The 16,594-nt window shown below is 38.3% G+C and overlaps 1 protein-coding gene across 8 annotated transcripts in view; it reads left to right on the plus strand.

Moving 5' to 3' along the window:
• Positions 1–1,029, plus strand: part of LOC136858517 (uncharacterized) — a 207,712-nt gene extending 206,683 nt beyond the window's left edge. For all 8 annotated transcript variants that reach the window (XM_067138114.2, XM_067138117.2, XM_067138119.2 and 5 more), the window contains one exon: positions 331–1,029. In XM_067138114.2, coding sequence (XP_066994215.2) covers positions 331–465 — 135 coding nt within the window. In that variant the 3' untranslated portion in view covers positions 466–1,029. The remainder of the gene's footprint in view (positions 1–330) is intronic.
• The last annotated feature ends 15,565 nt before the right edge of the window (positions 1,030–16,594 follow it).

The raw sequence follows: 16,594 nt of genomic DNA on the forward strand, positions 1-16,594 counted from the left end.
CTCTCCACCGTAACGACCCTGTATGAATGTAATAGTCTTGAAACTCGATAACCATCATCTTATATTAAGAAATTTTCTCAAATTTTTCTCATTTAAAGTTATTACCAACTTATTTGGTAAAGTATTCCTTGAGGTGTTGCAGACGTTTCCAGACAGAATGGATGTGAGCAGCATGTACCATTTTTATCGCATACCAGTCCTACTGCCAAACTCAAATCTCTGGCAGTACCACAAATTGTACCCGGACCTCTGAGGATGGCAACTGATAATGCTAATGTTGCACTTCTACTTAACCTATTTTACAGTTAGATATTGTATTCTACATTTCAGAACCACATCATGGAAGATGTTGAGATCTTAAGAGCCATTATCAATGCCAACAGTCGCAGAGGGAGTGAAAGGATGCAATGCGGAAATGGGCGTCGTGAAGCAGGTGCTAATGGTGATAGTGGAATTGAGCTGTAAATGAGTTAAAGGTCATGTTCTTTTAAAGTCTGTGATAATAGAAAAAGTCATTCTTGAGACGAAATTTTCTAGCATTTATAACATATCATACATTCTTTTACTATTTTAAGAAATTTCCTATTCATTCCTCGTTAAATGTTATGGTATCAGTAGCTACATGGTTCTCTGACCTCACAAGAAGTGCATTTCTCTCTAATGTGAATATTGCCAAAGTAGATGTTTGGCATTTCTTACCTTTTCTAATACTTTAATATATTAATTTAATATTTCTTCATTCTGGTTTATTTGTTTCACTAAAGATTGGTGTTAATATATGAGAACCCCAGAAGTCAAGGGATTTAAGTAAGAAAATCCTTGTGTTTAGAAAACGTAAATCAAAGTTGAAAATGTTTGGTAATAGGGAAAACGAAAATTTCAACATTTTGACCATATGAGATAAATATTCAGCTCCTTAGCTTTTTAATACCAATGATAACAAACAGGTACAACATTCATTTTATCTCTTATATGTAGAAAAATGTGGACAGTCCGCACATGGACCCCTTTACCTCTAACTTAGGCCTCTAAATCATTCGCTTGACCAGATGAGACTCGTTCGAGCACCAGCTATCCTGAGGGAAACTTTGGAGGGAACCAGCTAGTAGATGGTTCGATTAGTCTTTCACCCCTGTATCCAGCTCCGACGATCGATTTGCACGTCAGAATCACTACGGACTTCCATCAGGGTTTCCCCTGACTTCGTCCTGGCCAGTGAAAATGCTCCGAGTACATCATCAGAATAATATGCTTTTATTGTTATAAAAAGTACAATGTTTTATCAAAATTTTACTTACTTGGTATACAGAACAAAATATGAGAGGTCAACACTTTTAACCATGTATTAATTGTCCTCATCTGTGTCATAGCTGCTGTTACCCAAGTCAGTAGCGACTTCATCTTCATTATCCACAGGAGTACCAGGGTAGTTCACCAATATTTGTTTGATGGGATAGGCTTTGATAAAATTGGTGGTGGATTGGTGGCACAAACTGCAGAAGTTCCATCGGCTCTTGATACTTTTTGTACTTTAGCTTTGGCTTTTCAGCAATAGGCTGAAGGGTGGAAAGTTGTGCAGGAAGTTTACCTGTTCGTTGTTTTGCCATGAGCATTTCCTGGTAAGACAGAATACTTTGTGCCGATGTTGTCTTATAAAAAAGAGTGGTTGGATTCACCTTTTCATAATGCAGTACCTGCATTCCTCGTATCCCTTGCACGGTTTTCTTGTAATACTGATTCAGTGGTTGAAGATTGGTAAAGTCTTCATCCATCATCTTCATAACCAAAAATTTTCAACTTATTGAGGCAACCAGATTTATCCAGTCTTCTGGTACATAAAAATTATGTTGGTTCTTCTTTCTTTTAAGTTCAGTGATCCCAAAGTCTTCATCACATTTGTTGTAGGAATGTCCAGCAATTAGGAAGTGGTCATCAACAGCTTCAATTTGGGTATTCTGAACAATATAACACCAAAACTCTACAATTAGGTGGCTTGTTTTCTGCCCTAATGCTAATGTCGCACTTCTACTTCACCTATTTTACAGTTAGATACTGTATTCTATATTTCAGAACCACATCATGGAAGATGTTGAGATCTTAAGAGCCATTATCAGTGGCAACAGTCGCAGAGGGAGTGAAAGGATGCAATGCGAAAATGGGCGTCGTGAAGCAGGTGCTAATGGTGATAGTGGAATTCAGCTGTAAATGGAGGTCCGTTGTGATTCTGACGTGCAAATCGATCGTCGGAGATGGGTATAGGGGCGAAAGACTAATCGAACCATCTAGTAGCTGGTTCCCTCCAAAGTTTCCCTCAGGATAGTGGAGGCTGAGATGGGTTTTACAGTGGGAGGAAGAGTTTTGATATACTTCAGTAGACAAGATGCTATCTCCTGGCAGCCCCTACTTGCCTGCCTTTGTGCCACATATACATACGGGCAGTGCCACTGGTTAGGTTGTGAATATTGAGGTTGTATGTCCACAGTTGTCGCAAATAGTAGGCTTTTGAATTTGTTACATGTGGAGTAGGCATCATCTTTTGATTGTCATCCTTTTGGTTGTCATCCTTTAATTCCTTGCATTTGCTTTTGACTTCTTTTGTTGCCTCTGCCTTCCTTAGATGAACTTCTTTGTCAACTTCAGCTGCATGCTTTTCGTCAGGTGTACCATGTTTCATTTTAATTTGGAATCTGTCACAAGTTATGCAGTATCGGTGTGAGGCCTGTGGAAGCTTAGTTTGAATTCTGCCTTGAATATATGTCTGTAAAAGCTTTCTTTTTCAGGTTTCACATTTACTTCTTGACAAAATGTTTCATACATTTTATACATTATTGACACACTGAAGTCCGGATTTAAGTACTTTCGGTTTAGAGCTTTTGCTCTACTGTAATGACTTGAGTAGAATGGGAATTTCCTTATATGCTTCCTGATTATTTCAACTGTTTGCTGGGATTTTGTTCGGCGGCTCCTTTCCATGTTTGTCACGTGGCGAAATGCCAGCTGGATTTTTCCCATAACGATAACGTTTCTTATCCATTTGTTAGATATGTCAAGTGTTTCTAATAAAAAGGTTTTGCATACACTAAAACCTCCCATGTTATAATTGCATGATACATCTTTGTGAGTGACAGCTGGGATTTTCTTCCTTTTCACAGACTGTAAATCTAAGACACCATTTAGGAACGACGTCTAAAGTTCCTAGCTGCCTAGTTTCCAATAGTCTTTAAATATTACTTCCCTCTGTTCATCAGAAATATTTTCATTACAATTGAACCTACACTGGTGATTGTATTCACGTAACCTTTTAGCCTTATGCAGCTTCATATTACGATCAAGGTAAGGTTGCCCTGTGTTCCTCAATTTCTTTTTCTGATGATGTTTCCAGGTTTGCTCTCTTCTTACCCTCTCTTTTCCTCGCTGAGGTTCAGGGGGCATAGCATTGGCCAGCAAGTCTTCAATTTCACCAGGTATTTCTTCTTCTCCTTCTTCCTCTTTTGTGTTATCTAAACATAATATGTACACCTAAATCAATCTTTTTGGAAAAACGAAGAAATAAAACAGTAAAAAATGAGTTATCCAGCTTCAGATTAATAAAAGATTAATCTATAGCTTACCTGAAGAAGACTCGCTTGTTTCATCGTCATCATCAGGATTATAATCCCTGTCATTATCAGAGTTATGACTATCTCCAAACAGTGGGGCATCATTGCTATTACTTGTACAACTGATATTGTCATTATTGGTATCTCCATAAATGTTTCCATTATCTTCCTCAGGCATAGCATCTGAAAAAAAAAATATTGTTTTATAATTGTGTACACACTGCTTTATTGTTTGCTGTTATCGCTATTGATAGGCCTAAATAATATATACATGTGTACACATATGCTTCTACTAAATAAATAGATTGTTAACCAAATATACAATAAGTAAACAAGTATAAAAGCTTAGCATTATATTTACAAACTTACTGGCAACTTGTAGGTTATGTTGAACTTCTTTCTCATTCCCATTCATTTTAAACAAATTATGATGTATTTACTTTTATAAAACAATATTGGTAAAATATGATTAAACATTATATTAAAATAATCTTCCTTGTCAACTAGTCTTAAAACAAGAACTGGGTGAAAAGTTTTTACAATAACGCTGCCAACTGCCTGCTTCCACTAACAGAATCATTTGCAATTGTTGGTGGTAAATGGGTCCTAGTGATATTGGACCTCTAGTGCTCCAAGGTTGAACTACAACTCACTAAATAGTCGAGGAGCATGATGCTAGGTGGCAGTACCTGTCAAGGAAATCACTTGGATCCTTGATCGTTTAAAAGATGAACATTTTCACATCCCAGTCCTGTACCTAACTCATTTTTGTCAAGAATATCACTTAGACCCCTTGACCTCTGGGGTCCTCATGTATTATAGAAGAAAGATAGTTTTGTGATGTATATTATTAATTTTTTAATGTAGAGCTCTGAAATTTTCAGGAAATATTTGAAGAGCGAGTCAGTTTTGAGAATTAGCCTTACATATGAACTGTAATAATTTTATCTGGATATACTGAAATTAGGTCACAATCTTTGAATCAGTCATCAATGATCTGCATTTAAGGCTGTCACACAGGTGGCAGATTCCCAATCAGCTGTTTGCCTAGCCTTTTCTTAAGTGTTTTCAAAGAACTTGGAAATTTATCAGTCATTTCCCTTGATAAATACATTTGTCCTCCTGAATTCCAGCTTTATCTTTGATTTTTCCTACTTTTGAAAGCTCTACTCAAGCTTATTTCTTTACTAATGTCATTCCATGCCATCTCTCCACTGACAGCTCAGAACATGCCACTTAGTCTAGCATCTCATCTCCTTACTTCCGAGTCTTCCCAGCCCAAAATTTGCAACATTTTCGTAACACTACTCCTTTGTTGGAAATCTCCCAGAACAAATTATGCTGCTTTCCCTTGGATTCCTCAAAAAGACAAAATACTACATATTTTAGGTCCCTTATGATTTCATATCACGTTGTGTTCTTCCCAAGTACATAAGCAAGTCTACTTGCAAGCTACATCCTTAAAAGAGCTATGTTGAATTCTGGAGCAATCATTAGCTATCCAAAGTGTGCCTTTTCCTGTGATATTTCTGGACTTGCTCAGAAACATTGGTACAGTATTTCATGCAATCATAATAATAATAATAATAATAATAATAATAATAATAATAATAATAATAATAATAATCGCAGCTGCCGCATGCAGGTATTTTAATGTAACATCATTTTGGCTCCTTGCATGTTAGTTTTGATGTTCCATTTTACTCCAGTAAACCAGATCTCTGTTCAGTAACTTACGGCTGAGTTCTTAATTAAACTTGTCAGGTGAACACCTTTTACATGCTGATATCATATGACATGGAGTGTCATTTGGATTTTTTCCGTCCTTCAAATATATGACAACCTCTGCTGGGTTTGAACCCACAATCTTGGAATCCAGAGAGCACCAACTTACCAGTGAGCTGCAGAGGGAGCTAATATTTTGTGTTTTGGCCACATACCCAATTATTTGACCATACGTTGCAGTAACACAATTTATCAGCTTCTACAAAATATGAACATCTCAGAGTTAGTGAAGTTTTCCTTTAAAAATCATCTTCCATTTTTCAGCTTTTCTCCGTGCAAGAACCTAATATTAAAATCAGATATATATATATATATATTTTTGTGTACTCTTTGTGAAAAGGTATAGGTCTACACGTTTCTTATTTTAAAATATGCTTCAGCTTCCTCCCATGCTAGGGACTAATGAAATTCAGGTTCATTTTTATATATACTCTTGTGAAAAAGTGCACAAAGAATAAAGAGGTCCTATTTTCACCACATGCTTCATATTTTAAAGTGTTTGTTTTTATAAAAGTGTTCTGTAAAAAACTTTTATAAAAGTCAATTAATTGTAGCATTTTATAACAAAATATGTTTTACCCTTATATTTCATCTGGAGCTGTGTGACAAATGAAGAGGAATCACATTTTGTGTGAATATGTACTATCATTATCAGCTGCAATAAAATTATTTTTACATTCTGTTTTATTGTTATGGATGGCGTGTTTCATTACTATGCATCTCATGTCATGAAGTGCCTTTGATCCAGACTGTCAAAAATGCAACTACTTGTTTCTACAATGGTGTTTAACCTCTTAAATGCTACGGACAAGACATTTCATGGATTGATGGTCATTTAAATATGCTACAGACAAGGTAAATTGTGATAACACATGCATGGTTTCTTTATGTGTTACCTCAATTCTTTTCTTCTGTTACTTGAGTGAGGCTTTAGCTTATCATTTTCATCTTGAGGTAACTTGGTAATCTGTTAGACCTGACAAACAATTCATTTTCCCAAACTTGTTTATCGACTGACCAGGTGTTCTGCTGGTGATGTAAATGGCTGACACTGGAATATGCATTTACGTGGAAATATTATTTCAGATTCCCAAGTTTCAGACGTGTTGAATACAGAAGGAACTTTTGGTGTGTTTTTGGGCTTTAATAAGGATGAAAAGTACTTTGAAATTACTCATATTTGCAAAACCTGGCTTAAGAATGAATAAACATCTGAATGTATACCCCAATTAATACAAACTCAATATTTTGAATGTTATCTGTATATTAATGGGGGGTGGGTGTGGTTATCTCAGTGACTGTGCTGCTGGCTTCTTACCCAGAGAGATGAGGTTCAACTCCTGGCCGATCCTGGGTTCATATTTTAATCTCAAAAATTACATGGCATTAGGAACGGTATCTGGCCTTAAAACTTGGTCAGAAACATACAAAATGAGCCTGAGTGGCTCCAGCAACCCCAGAAATACCTGGCATAAGCTGAAGAAAGTTTATATCTGTATATATTAACGTTAGTAGGATAGCTATATGTGAAATGTATGGTTAAAAGTGGACAGCTGTACCGAGCTCAATAGCTGCAGTCACTTAAGTGCGGCCAGTATCCAGTAATCGGGAGATAGTGGGTTCGAGCCCCACTGTCGGCAGCCCTAAAGATGGTTTTCTGTGGTTTCCCATTTTCACACCAGGCAAATGCCGGGGCTGTACCTTAATTAAGGCCACGGCCACTTCCTTCCACTTCCTAGGCCTTCCCTATCCCGTCGTCGCCATAAGACATATCTGTGTCGGTGCGACGTTAAGCAAAAAAAAAGGACAGCTGTATTTTTAACTGCAACTGTACATAAACCACACCAAAAACTGTCGATAACAATATTAAAAATTCATCTGCTGCGATCTCGTCGCAGAAGTTTGGGGACCATCATGGAGTAAAGTTTTCCTATTTTGTGTTCATCGCATTAGCGTTGCCGTATCATGGATGTCAAACCAAAGGATAATCTTCTCTGGCGATGTCCTCATTTCTCTTTCTGTGATCAGTTTTTATCAGGTTGTGTTTGTCATTTCCAAAGATTTGATCAAAATAGGCTGATTTCCTGCAAGTCTTCACAGGATTTCCCAGCTCATTGGAATACCTCCTCATTGGTGACATGGTCTACCCTTGGGATTTTGAACATTCTGCACTACATCCACATTTCAAAGGCCTGCAGTCTATTCATTGATGAAATCTTTAACCAAACTAACCCCACGGCACTACAGCCTTCAAGGTGTCATGTGGTCAACACAGTGAATCCTCTCAACCATTATTCTTGGCTTTCTAGACCCGAGACGCTATCTCACCGCAGATAGCTCCTCAATTCTAATCGTGTAGGCTGAATGGACCTTGAACCAGCCCTCAGATCCAGCTAAAAATCCCTGACTTGGCCAGGAATCGAACCCGGGGCCTCCGGGTAAGAAGCACGCATGCTACCCCTACACTACAGGGCTGGCAACAAAATCTTTAGTGTCCATTATTTAGTACCACAACCCAGCACTAGTAACACTTAACATGTATCGTACTTAACATACCGTACTTTATTTTAAGTATTAAGTCTTATCTGGTGTACTTTGAAGTCATCTATATATATAAAATAACTTGTCCTGACTGACTGACTGACTGATTCATCATCGCCGAGCCAAAACTACTGGACATAAAGAAATGAAATTTTGGGGATATATTCATATTAAGATGTAGGTGCTTGCTAAGAGAGGATTTTTGGATATTCTGTCGCTAAGGGGGATGAAATTTTAAAATGTGTGTATCTATATCTCAGAACTTTAAAAGTTTACAGATGTGAAAGTTGGTATTTGGAATCTTCTTTAAAAATAAGGAAATACGTATTTTTCTGTTCAGAAAATCCCAATAGGAGGGGTGAAAAAGTGTTGAATGCCTTTAAATATCTCAGAAACTGAAGATAATACAGACCTGAAAATTGGTGTTTGGGATCTCCTTTAAAAATAAAGAAACACGTATTTTTTTTGTTTTTGGAAATTCCAATTAATGGGGGGATTGAAAAGGGAGTGAATTTTTAAAATGAGTGTGTCTATATCTCAAAATTTTTAAAGTTTTTAGATGTAAAAATTGGTATTTAAAAACTCCTTTAAAAGCAAAGAAACACGTATTTTTTTGTTTTCGGAAAATCCCAATAGGAGGAGGGAGAAGGGGAGAAAAAGTGGTTGAATGCCTTTAATCAGTATACTTATATCTCAGAAACTGAAGATGTTACAGACCTGACAATTAGTGTTTGGGATCTGCTTTAAAAATAAAGAAACACGTATTTTTTTTTGTTTTCGGAAAATCCCAATAGGAAGGGTGGAAAAGTGTGAATAATGGGTTGAATGCCTTTAATGAGGATACATATATCTCAAAAAATGAACATATTACAGAACTGAAAATTTGTATATAGGATCTCCTTTAAAAATAAAGGAACACGTATTTTTTTGTTTTTGGAAAATCCAATTAATGGCGGTTAAACAGGAGTGAAAAATAGAGGTGAATTTTTGTGAATGACTATATCTACAAAATATCTGAGAAACGTAAAATGTTACAGATGTAGAGTGGCTTTTTGGAATCTCCTGTAAATGTAAACAAACATAGGTGATTTGTTTTTGGAAACTCCACTTAAGGGGAACTAAAAAGTGGTTAATTTTTAAAATGAGATTTTCTACAGTGTATCTCAAAAAATTTAACATGTAACAGAAGTGAAAAATGGTATTTTTATCTCTATTAAAGATAAAGAAACGTGTATTTTTAGTTTTCAGAAATACCACTTGGGGGGGGGGGGTAAAATTGATTGAAAATTTTGTTGAATTCTTTTATTTAGGCTACTGATATCTCAAAAATGAAGATGTTACAGACGAGAAATTTGATATTTGGAATCTGCTTTAAAAGTAAAGAAACGCGAATTCTCGGAAAATCGAATGAAGTGGGAGTGGTGAAAAATTGAAAAATTAATTGACTTAATTGTATGAGAATACTTACATCTAATAAAAACTAAAGTTGTTACAGACGTGAAAATTGGTATTTGGTTCTCCTTTAAAACAAAGAAAAACGCGTTTGGGGGGAACCATCTTGGGGGGGGGGGGGGAGTGAAAAGCAGTTGAATTCCTTTCATGAAGACAAATAAATCAAAGACTGAAGAAGTTAGAGTCGTGATAATTGGTATTTAGAAGATCCTTTACTATTAAAGAAACATGTATTTTTTGCCGGAAAATTCACGTGGGGGGGGGGAGGAGTGTGAAAGGAAGTGAAAAAAGTGAATTATTTTTATGGGGATACTTGTATCTCAAAACTGAAGGTAATAGACGTGAACATTGGTGTTTGGAATCTCCTTTAAACGTACAGAAACACGCCTTCTTTTAATTTTTGGGGGGGGGGGGGTGTGTTAAATAATCTTAACGGCGGTTGGGTGTAAAAGGAGGTGAGACCAATTGATTTTACTCTTCATAATGTTCTTAGAAGGAGCCTCCGTTGCTCACGCTGCAGCGCGCCGACCTCTCACAGCTGGGTTCCGTGGTTCAAATCCCGGTCACTCCATGTGACATTTGTGCTGGACAAAATGGAGGCGGGACAGGTTTTCTCCAGATAATCCGGTTTTCCCTGTCGTCATTCATTCCAGCAACACTGTCCAATATTTCATTTCATTTGTCATTTATCGATCATTGCCCCTGAGGAGTGCGACAGGCTTCGGCAGCCGGCACAATTCCTATTGTCACCGCTAGATGGGGCTTTATTCATTCCATTCCTAACCCTGTCAAATGACTGAAAACAGACTGTAGATTTTTGATGTACTTATTCTGATCATAAACCGATCATTTGTAATCTTTCCTGGGTTCATTTTCAACAGCTGTCTTTTCCTTCGGAGAACGTTCTTAGATTACAGTAGATTCTCCTGGCATATAAATTAAAATTTAAACACTTTTGAAATAAACGATAGGAATGAGATTGACCGTCAAATTGTTCACCTTTATAATAAGGCCAATTATGCACGGAAGTATGTCATTCGTATCTCCAGAAATCCCGCACACTTGCCTACGCGCGACAATAGTGCTGGTCACATTGTCAACCATGACAATGGCAGCAGATGTAATTTACCGCCAAGTAGCGGTCTTGCATCTTGCTGTGGGGTCCAGAACATCAATAATAATAATAATAATAATAATAATAATAAGAAGCTGGACCGTCGTCAAATGTGCGGACCGCACTGGAAACTGATCCTGGACGGGTAATGACTAAGAATGCAGTCCTGCCGCGGGTTCAGTACCGCCAAGGCACCCAAGACGACACCACGCCGGATCTCCTGAATGATTTGATCCTTATTAAAAATGCTTATAGGAAAAGATGGCAAAGATTTAGGGACCCAACTTACCGGGTGGAATACCAGGACCTACCCCGGGAAGTACGAAATCTATTGCTGGTAAGAAAGATTGAAAAATGGGAGGAAACTTGTTGTAATCTATTAGAAAACGAGTCAGATTGGGAATTTTGGCGGATTTTCGCAGGAAAAGATTCAGATCGCGAATTTCGGCGGATTATATATCAAAAACAATAAGCATTCAATTATAAATTTCAGTATAATACCGTAGCGAAGCACGGGTATCTTGCTAGTATTTGATAATAAAGTGTCATCACCGGTTCCTTGGGTCCATGTTCTCACCAATATCATTCCACCAGATTTATAAAGACAACAAAGATAGAAGTCTGAAAATATATAGTGACCCTCACATGCAGCACAACCTCCTAATCTACACCTGCCCCCCCTCCCATGCACCTAAAGTCAAGACATCTGATTTGGAACTTGAAAATCATGGCACATCCAACAGATTTCTCCATTGAGAAATCCATGGAAGTAAAACTGGTCATCTGTTTCCTCGGACAGGCAGCATACTAGGATCCTATGAAAGCTTTGCCTGGAATGCAGTTCGCAAGGAATGTTTTGTACCGACTAAATCACAATAGAACTAGTGTTGGGAGATGTAAAGTGGAGAATATGGGACTACCAGAGAGTGAACTTGGAGCTGCTAAACAGACAGTGTACCCAGCAGTGAGTGGTAAATCAATCAGTGCTGAAGCACTCTTTTACAGTTGGAATACTGTGTCCACTAGTTATTAAAAGGTGAGAGGGAGCATCATAATTTACATTTAAACAATGCATTTGGACCTCAGTTATGCGGTTTTCAGAAAGTCGGAATGAAATATTGTATGAGAAAACCACACATACAAAACTTATTATGTATCATACTTGAGTCTGTGCAGAATAAAAGCAAATGAACAGTTTAAAAGGGAAAGGAAAATGTAAGAATGGGCTCCAACAGTACCTAAATATGTATTTCTTATGTATTCCTTATTCTTACACATTTTAAAGTTAAACTGTCACATTAATTTAGTGTTCAGTTATTTGCTTTTCTCTTAGAGCGTGTTAGAATATGAATTGTCCTCACACTATTTGGAGTCCTTGGTCTCAATTGCTACATGAGCTCTTCTTTCTTTTGTTGGAGGATAACCTAGATATTACATATGGCATTGGGTCCTAGTCTTTTAAAGATGGCCCATGAAGTTTTGAAAACAGAAGTGAAGAAATTTGTGAAACTAAAAGCTGAGTCCTGGTTGTAGATACTATCAGATTCATGTTCATTCATTCTGCAGAATTACAATTTATTAAGAGAATCATGTCCTCAGGAACCACATTTCAATGTGCAAGATAATCTCAATAAGCACCCATAATCTTTCTAGGGTTTACTTTAAACATGTGACAAACCTGTTCAACTTCAGTTTCTCAAAATTGTGGGGGGATATTCAAAGACCACTGATCTTTGTCGGGTACTTTCAGTTCATTTACAAGCACCTCCGTGCACAGCAGGATTAGAGTCTGGCATTACAATCAATCAATCAATCAATCAATCAATCAATACTGATCTGCATTTAGGGCAGTCACCCAGGTGGCAGATTCCCTATCTGTTGTTTTCCTAGCCTTTTCCTAAATGATTTCAAAGAAATTGGAAATTTATTGAACGTCTCCCTTGGTAAGTTATTCCAATCCCTAACTCCCCTTCCTATAAATGAATCTTTGCCCCAGTTTGTCCTCTTGAATTCCAACTTTATCTTCATATTGTGATCATTCCTACCTTTATAAACGCCACTCAAACTTATTTGTCTACTAATGTCATTCCACGCTATCTCTCCGCTGACAGCTCGGAACATACCACTTACATACAATTTACAAAATATACAATTAATGTTAACCTAGTCAATACTTACAACTGTATTGTCAATACGGACCAAAAATGAGATTAATGACTTGTAACATACCATTTAGTCGAGCAGCTCTTCTTCTTTCTCTCAATTCCTCCCAACCCAAACTTTGCAACATTTTTGTAACGCTACTCTTTTGTCGGAAATCACCCAGAACAAATCGAGTTGCTTTTCTTTGGATTTTTTCCAGTTCATGAATCAGGTAATCCTGGTGAGGGTCCCATACACTGGAATCATACTCTAGTTGGGGTCTTACCAGAGACTTATATGCCCTCTCCTTTAGATCCTTACTACAACCCCTAAACAACCTCATAACCATATGCAGAGATCTGTACCCTTTATTTACAATCCCATTTATGTGATTACCCCAATGAAGATCTTTCCTTATATTAACACGTAGATACTTACAATGATCCCCAAAAGATACTTACAATGATCCCCACTGATGGCTTGTAACTGTCAACAGTAACCGGCATTTTAGTTTTCTTGCAGTGCTTGAAAACAGCTGCTGGTGATTGATGGAAATCGTCTTCAGATTATCAGTTGCTGGAAAGGTGCAGAGTTGTCCATCTTTGATTGCCACTTGAACCTCTATCACTTTAATTCCTGGTTTATCTTTGAGGGATTCAATAAATTGAATGCTTCTTCGAATGAGTTTCTCTGCATCCACATATTTGTGTTCCTGTTTTGTAATGTTTCAGACACCATTGACAGATCTGCGGAAGACGTTGTACAAGATTACTTGGTCAGAAATTAACTCTTTAGAAGAGATGATTCAACTGTCCACTGTACAAACTCCCTTAAGTTAAATTCCTACTCACATCGTCCTTTGCTTGTAAAATGTGACCATAAAGTACTGTAACCATACCAGACAGTGAAAAGGATTCTAAACGAGCTGGCCACTCATGTGCCTAGTGCGTCTGGTTTGACAAATCTGCTGTCAAATTCAGCAGCTCATTCTGCTAATTTTGTCCAATTCATTTGTGATCAACTGTACAATGTATACAGTTTGTCAAGAAATTGTTGAAAGTTGTTTACTCGATAAACCTCATCCACTGTGTCAGCTACAGCCAGTTCCAGCCTGTGGTTGATGCAGTGCCAAACAACAATATTTGAAAATTTTCCAGAAAATCATAGCCACTCCAGAATGTCTTCCTAGCATTATACTTTCACAATCTTGCAAATTCCACTGAATTTTCTTCAATAAAAGGGTACCGATCTCTGCACATGGTTATGAGGGTGTTTAGGGGTTGTAGTAAGGATGTAAAGGAGAGGGCATATAAGTCTCTGGTAAGAACCCAACTAGAGTATGGTTCCAGTGTATGGGACCCTCACCAGGATTACCTGATTCAAGAACTGGAAAAAATCCAAAGAAAAGCAGCTCGATTTGTTCTGAGTGATTTCCGACAAAAGAGTAGCGTTACAAAAATGTTGCAATGTTTGGGTTGGGAAGAATTGAGAGAAAGAAGAAGAGCTGCTCGACTAAGTGGTATGTTCCGAGCTGTCAGCGGAGAGATGGCGTGGAATGACATTAGTAGACGAATAAGTTTGAATGGCGTTTATAAAAGTAGGAAAGATCACAATATGAAAATAAAGTTGGAATTCAAGAGGACAAACTGGGGCAAATATTCATTTATAGGAAGGGGAGTTAGGGATTGGAATAACTTACCAAGGGAGATGTTCAATAAATTTCCAATTTCTTTGAAATCATTTCGGAAAAGGCTAGGAAAGCAACAGATAGGGAATCTGCCACCTGGGTGACTGCCCTAAATGCAGATCAGTATTGATTGATTGATTGAAGGTAGTCACCATCAAATCCATGTTCATTTAAACATACTAATAAATGATGAATAATTGTTTTAGCCTTCTGGTCTGGAAATTCAATCAAGTTTAAAAATAAATAGCTGGGTTGCTGCTTCTTGTTAATTGCACACTTTATGTACACAATAAGAGTTGAGTTAGCTCCTAAAATATTTGACTCATAAATAAGAATGGTGAGTTGTGATCGAGACAGCGTACAGTGCAGAGGTGTCAGTGGAAACGAGGAGTGAGTGATGGGAATAACGGTGCAGCAGAACAGGATAAGTATAGGATGTTGGCAAGGAGCAAGGTGGTGCTGGAGGAAGTGTGGAGTGGAAGGAGGGAGAGATAAAGCAGCACTAAGGGGCTGCTCGAAATCATCTGTGCGGTGGTGATAGCAACGCTGTTGGTGGTGGGAGGAGTAGAGAAAAACCCAAGCCCCAGTTTGGGACCATTTGGGTGGAAGGAATTGAAAGAAATAAAGAGAGTGGTAAAGGAAGCAAGTAAGGGAGTAGAGATTAAAGAAATGCTGCAGGAACACGAATCCACACAAATAAGAGAGATGAAGGACCTAAAAAAAATTTATAAAAGAAGAAATTGGTGGTGTAAACGATAAGATAGCAGACTTAAAAGAGAAAGTGGGAGGCTTGAGGGAGAAGGTGGTTGCATTGGAAGAGAAACTGGCAGAAATCAAGAAAGGAACAAGGCTGACGATGCAGGAGTCAACAAGGAAGAGTGTTTTTGTGTATGGAGTACCAGAGGGTAAAAAATAATCGAAAGTGGAGTCGGTGCTGGAAGTGGTAGACATAATTGCAAATAAGATGAAAATGAACTTCTCTGAAGGGGACATTGATGATTTGTACTGAGTAGGAAGAAACAATGGGAATAGGCCAGTGAAAATGAGATTGATTTTAACCCTGATGGTGGACATATTATTGAGAAATGCAGTAAATCTCAAGGCAGACAAGGGTGAGAGGAGGCAGATGGAAATTTTAAAGTGGCATATGTGGAAGGCGAGAGCACAGGTCTGTAAGTGAAGATAGTAAAGAAATATTTGGTTACAGCAGACAGGATATGGACACGAACTTGGACCCCGGAGAAACTTCTGAAGCTAGAAATGGGCGGAGAAGGGAGTTGCAGTGACTGAGCACAAGACGTCATCAGCGGAGATAATGGAGACAGAAGAGACGGCAGTGTCAGCACTCAGCTGTTGGTGAATGCAGACACTTTGGTGAGGCGAAGCAGCACAGGTGTAAATGAAACAAGAAGAGAGACACTAGCTGATCAGAATGAGGAGAGAACAGGAGATGAAGGAGAGGGAAGAGACATAGACAGCCTTCCCCGATGAAGGGGAATACAGATAGGAGTGTGGTAGGAAGACAGGCATTGAATAAGGGAAGATCGATAAATCTGAAAGATTTATGGGGGGGAGAGGGGTAGAAAGGGTTCTGGCTTGGAGAAGGGGTAGGAGGGAGGGGACAAGAAAGACAAGGAAGATGAGAGGGCTGAGGAGGGCTCACAAGGGAGAATTACGACAAGCAAGGCGGACAGTGGAGAAACATAAGCCTAGAGGAGGGGAGGAGGAGAAAATAAATAACTATATATGTCGATAGGGATGTTGAACATTGTGGGGTTAATGGGGAAGTTGGAGAACAGAGAAATTGTGGAATTAGTAATAAATTTTTTTAAAAAAAATTGAGATAATTGCCCTAGTGGAGTCCTGGTTAGGACAAGGTGTAGAAAAGGATAGATGTAGAGTAGTAAATATGATAAGGAAAATAATAGGGAAGATGGGAGGAACCCAAGGGGAATACTTGTTTTAATAAGAAATGAACCAGGCGAGTTGGCCGTGTGGTTAGGCACGTGCAGCTGTGAGCTCGCATCCGGTAGATAGTGGGTTCGAACCCCACTGTCGGCAGCCCTGAAGATGGTTTTCCTTGGTTTCCCACTTTTACACCAGGCAAATGCTGGGACTGTACCTTAATTAAGGCCACAGCCACTTCCTTCCCATTCCTAGGCCTTTCCTGTCCCATCATCGCCATAAGACCTATCTGTGTTAGTGTGATGTAAAGCAAATGGCAAAAAAAAAGAAATGAGGTAGCCAGGAGAGTGGAGAGATTCCAGAGTGAGG

Source organism: Anabrus simplex, chromosome 1, assembly GCF_040414725.1.
Source record: "Anabrus simplex isolate iqAnaSimp1 chromosome 1, ASM4041472v1, whole genome shotgun sequence".
Taxonomy (NCBI): Eukaryota; Metazoa; Arthropoda; class Insecta; order Orthoptera; family Tettigoniidae; genus Anabrus; species Anabrus simplex.